We start from the raw sequence: 4,749 nt of genomic DNA, 5'->3' as shown, positions 1-4,749 counted from the left end.
GTCCGTGCTGTCCGAGCTCCGGCCGGTGAGCGCCCGCGAAGGCGACAGCGCTACGTTCGAGTGCACCGTATCAGAGGTCGAGACCACCGGCAGCTGGAAGCTCGGAGGCCGCCCACTGAGACCCGGAGGCCGCATCCGCATCCGACAGGAAGGTCTGGCCGACTTGCTACCCTAGCTCCTCGCTGCCCCGCCCCCGGCTCGCATAGACCCCGCCCACTAGTATTAGCCCCGCCTCCATCTCGAACGGGCCCCGCCCCACGTCCCCAAGCCGTCAGCCTGTCTCTCCGCGAGCCCCTGGGTCGGAGCCCTGGGTCCTGGCCCGCTCCTCCTCCCCCACCGCATCCCAGTTCCGCCCATCCTAGCGCACGTCTGTCGCGTCCGAATCGACCCGGCGACCTACTCCTGCCCCACCACCCTCATCTCCGATCCCTTCCCAGAGGTGGCTCCGCTCGCTAGCGCCCCCTTCGTCCTCAGGGAAGAAACATATCCTGGTGCTAAGTGAGCTGCGCGCGGAGGACGCCGGTGAGGTCCGCTTCCAGGCGGGACCCGCCCAGTCCGCAGCTGAGCTGGAAGTGGAGGGTAAGCCGCTGCCGCGGGGGCGGCCTGGAGTGGGCATCACCTTCCCTGGGCCTGGCAGGCTGGCGGCTTGTCCTAGGAACGCTGCCTCCCCCACCTCCCTTTCTCGGGGGGCTCTCCCTGGGCGGGTCACAGAGGGCAGTGCGCCGTCTCCGGGGGAGGAGGAGACTTTGAGTTGAGGGTACAGAGGAATGGGCCCGTGGCATTGAGATCTGAGACCCGGGGCGAAGGCCGTGGGGGGAGGGAAGATGGGTTTCTCTTCCTGGGGGTCCTGCGTGTCCCTATTAACTTAAGCCCTCGTCCTCCACCCCCAGCACTGCCTCTCCAGATGTGCCGCCGCCCGCCTCGCGAGAAGACGGTTCTGGTGGGCCGCCGGGCGGTCCTGGAAGTGACTGTGTCGCGCTCCGGGGGGCACGTGTGCTGGTTGCGGGAGGGGGTCGCGCTGTGCCCGGGAGACAAGTACGAGCTGCGCAGCCATGGCCCCACCCACAGCCTGGTCATCCGTGACGTGCGACCTGAGGACCAGGGCACCTACTGCTGCCAGGCCGGCCAAGACAGCGCCCACACGCGGCTGCTGGTAGAGGGTGAGTGAGGCTGACTTGGGCAGGAGGCCTGGCCAGGCATAAGTGGTCACCTGGGAGCTGGTGGGCTGAGACACACCTACCGCAGATATTTCAGGGCGTGGGGTGGCCAGTTGGTCCTGGGATGTACTGAAGGTAGGAAGTAGGGAGGCCAGGGATCTGTTAGGCTGAGGAGAGGAAGGAGCTGTGTTCTCCACAGGAACCACTGGGTTCAGGGCAGCGAATCCCACCTTTCTACACCGCTTCCTATCCAGTACCCTCCTCACTTCCTCCTGCCACTACACCATGTTTGTCTCACCTGAGTACCCCATTTGTACCCAAGTCCTTATCCTCCCAACTACCGGCTCCTGGTTTGTGGCCCCCACAGTTCCCTCACCCCCTCCTGCTCTCTGCTGGCTTCTGCCGATCTCAGTGAGTTCAACATCAGCCTGGGTAGAGGACTCCTGGGCTAGTCCCATTTCTTTCCTCTCCCACATAAGAGATGCCCCACTCTCCACCCCAATTCCTGCATTCCCTTCAGATGCCTTGCCCCACCCCTCCCAGGCCCCCCCCCCCACTTTCTTGCAGCGCAGACAGCCATGACAGAGGCCCCAGAAAGGGTGGGGCAGAGGGTGAGGGCCACTCTTCCTGTGTGGGTGCCCAGGTTCTGCCAGGGAGGAAGGTGGTACCCACTTTCTCCCCAGCCCCACGCTGAGTTATTCCTCTGCAGGTAGCTAGAAGGACCGAACCAGGCCAGGTGGGTGCCCTCGGACAGCTTGGAAGGCGCATGCCCTTACCCTGGGCAGGGATGGGAGGCAGGGAACCAGAGGTGTTGAAAAACAATAAAAGTGGTGTAGCCCTTTTCCTTGGCTCTCTGTATGACGAAGGAGGGCAGAACTGGCCTGGAGGACCCTGTGTGGTGAGTGACACAGGGGACCAAGAACTACAGTGCTTCCAAGTTGGCCCATGGACGTGCCAGCCACTGAAGATAACTACTCTTGGCAGAAGCCACAGTTTGGCACATTTATAAAAGATGTAAAACAGGGTGGGGCGAAGGGAGACAGAAGCATGAGGTGTCCAGGGTGGCAGTGACAGACACCAGACATGCATCGTGCATTTAAGCCCCCTTAGTCCCAGGCCCCCTCCCCAACCCAGCCCAGAGCAGCAGCCCCCACCCCCATCCTCTGCCACTGCCCTCAGGCTGGTGGCTTTGCAGAGGACAGGGAACCAGGGTGAGGGGTGCTGCAGTGGAGAAGGACAAGAAGCCTTGGATGAATCTGGCTGAGAGGCAGAGCAGTGGAGGGAGAAGGCAGACCTCCCCCACTTACACATGCAGGAGAGTGGCCCATGGGACCCCAGCAGTGGAAGAGGAGGTGGGCAAACCTTGCAGAAGCCCTACCAGTCAGAAATCTAAGGCAAGGGTCCCAGTGTTCCCTCCAACCCCACCCCTTCATGCACACGCACACACAGGTGACACACTCACAACCCTGAGCACACCCCAAAGGGGCTCACACCCCCTGTCCCTCAGGAGCCCCTTGGGAGAGGGCTTTCCCTCAGACAGGCATAGCCCGAGACAGGTCCTCCCTTCTAGCAGCCAGGCCAGTCCTCTCCAGGGTAGAGAAACAGCCATAGGCTACAGGGCGAAGTGGGCTGGGTGGTGGCCCAGCAGGCCTCCGCAAGCTAACAGAGCTGGTGACCACAGAGTCCAGGTGGGCGGGAGCAGCTAGACTGCTATACCCGCACAGGGGGCCCTGTGCAGGCTGTCAGTGGTCCCCGGGACCCGTATTCATAGTCCATGTCTGTGGGTGAGGCCATGAAGGAGCTCAGTGAGCTTCCTGTCTGCCGGTCCCGGAAGCTCTGGATATAGCTCTGTGGGAGAATAAACACAGGTGTGAGTGCAGCCACAGACCCCTGCCCTGAGAGCCACCTCAGGCAGACATCCTCTCCCTGCACCCCCACAAGCCTGAGACTCACCCCAGACGGCTGCAGTCCCAGGACCTCATCACACTCATAGTCTAGCCCTGAGACCCTACCCCATACCATACTTAGTTAAAATTCTTACTCAGGCACTTTTCCCCCATCCCAGCGCTGGGCCCATCAGGCTCCTGGTGCAGGGGTTATGATGGGTGGACAAACACTAGGCCTTCTAGACAGTGCCCAGCCCCTGGGGAAAGCCCAGTCCTGCTTGGACGGAGCTTACACACTCCCTTGACCCCATTCGGATTGGAGGGGCTCGGAGTACTCACCGGGGAGAGGACATCTCCATTGAAGCGTTTGATGGGCACTGGCCTGCGCCGATAAGCAGGGTCAGGGGGCCCAGGCCTTGGAGGAGCCCGGGAACCTCTTGAGGGAGCCCTTGGGGGTCTCTTCTTGCGACGTTTCTCCTTGCGTTCTTCCTGCTGCCTTATCCGCATCAGCTGCACACGTCGTCGCTGCCGGCTGATGACCACTGTGAAGGGATGGGCAGAGGAGAGTCTCAGGGGTTCACATGTGTCATCTCCACCCTTCCTACCTGGTGGCCTAGGGCTTCCAGATTCCCCTTATCTGTAACCCCTCCCTTTCCTTTCCTGGTCTCCCACCTCCCAGTTGGGACTTCCATTGCTCTTTACCTCTGAATTCTTTATGGAAGATTCCTAGACTTCTAGGTACCCCTCTCCAGCTGTCATCCCTCTCCCAACCCTGAAGTCTAGGTGACTCACCAAGACCAGCCATCATCATCCCTCTACTGGACAACCTCAGCTGCCTCCTCACTGGTTTCCCTTCTACACTTGCCTTCCCCGGTGTTTTCTACACTCAGCAGCCAGAATGAACATCCCAAATGCTAAATTAGATCATGTCCTCCCTGCTTTAAGCCTCCAGCAGCATCTCATTGCCCTCCTAATAAAATCCAGCCTGGCTGGCATGGCTCAGTGGTTGAGGTCACGGTTTGATTCCCAGTCAGGGCACATGCCTGGGTTGTGGGCTCAATCCCCAGTGTGGGGCATGCAGGAGGCAGCCAATCAATGATTCTCTCCCATCACTGATGTTTCTATCTCTCTCTCCCTCTCCCTTCATCTCTGAAATCAATAAAAATATAAAACATAAATAAAATCCTTATCATGGCCCAGAGGGCCCACATAATCAGCATCCCTCAGTCCTCATAGTCCAGCCCCATTTCTTCAGCAAGCCACGCCCATCCCTTCTCAGGCCCCCACTCTTGCTATTCCCTTTTCTCTAGCTCTTTGCATGGCTGGTCCCTTATTCTGCAGAACTCTACTTAAGCGTCACCTCTTCCAAGTGGCCTTCCTTGAGCACCCTGTCTATAATAGCCTCTGAAGGTCACTCATATTACCCTGCATATCTTTCATATCACTCTGCACAACTGGGACTCTCTTGTTTGTTTGCATGTCTGTTAGGGAGGGGCCTCTTCTATTTTTGTCTCTGTTGTATCTCCAGTTCTGGAGTGGGCTTAGCTCAGAGCTGCTGCTCCGTACGTTGTTGTGGAATGAATAGTACCACTGAGGTCCTATCTTCCTTCCCAGACCACGATCAAGTCACCTCTCTAACCCTATTGAGGCCTTCCACTGCTGGTGTGCACAGCTTCTCCCCCCACTCCCCAATTGCTCCCCCACCC

At 59.3% G+C, this 4,749-nt stretch overlaps 2 protein-coding genes across 4 annotated transcripts in view; one reads left to right on the top strand and one right to left on the bottom strand.

The window, feature by feature from the left end:
- Nucleotides 1–1,999, top strand: part of OBSL1 (obscurin-like 1) — a 21,127-nt gene extending 19,128 nt beyond the window's left edge. The window contains 4 exon segments of the mRNA XM_014531007.1: nt 3–152; nt 475–579; nt 891–1,160; nt 1,867–1,999. Coding sequence (XP_014386493.1) covers nt 3–152; nt 475–579; nt 891–1,160; nt 1,867–1,874 — 533 coding nt within the window. The 3' untranslated portion in view covers nt 1,875–1,999.
- Nucleotides 2,000–2,089: 90 nt separating this feature from the next.
- Nucleotides 2,090–4,749, bottom strand: part of TMEM198 (transmembrane protein 198) — a 23,960-nt gene continuing 21,300 nt past the window's right edge. For 2 of the 3 annotated variants that reach the window (XM_014531078.1, XM_014531076.1), the window contains 2 exons: nt 3,383–3,585; nt 2,091–3,005 (listed from right to left, as the gene is read on the bottom strand). In XM_014531078.1, the coding sequence (XP_014386564.1) occupies nt 2,868–3,005; nt 3,383–3,585 (341 nt within the window). In that variant the 3' untranslated portion in view covers nt 2,091–2,867. Of the gene's footprint in view, nt 3,006–3,382; nt 3,586–4,749 lie in introns of all 3 variants that reach the window. The other variant, XM_014531077.1, reaches the window with a different exon arrangement.

Source organism: Myotis brandtii, unplaced genomic scaffold, assembly GCF_000412655.1.
Source record: "Myotis brandtii unplaced genomic scaffold, ASM41265v1 scaffold79, whole genome shotgun sequence".
In the NCBI taxonomy this organism is placed as follows: domain Eukaryota; kingdom Metazoa; phylum Chordata; class Mammalia; order Chiroptera; family Vespertilionidae; genus Myotis; species Myotis brandtii.
This window is presented reverse-complemented; position numbering and strand designations above follow the sequence as displayed.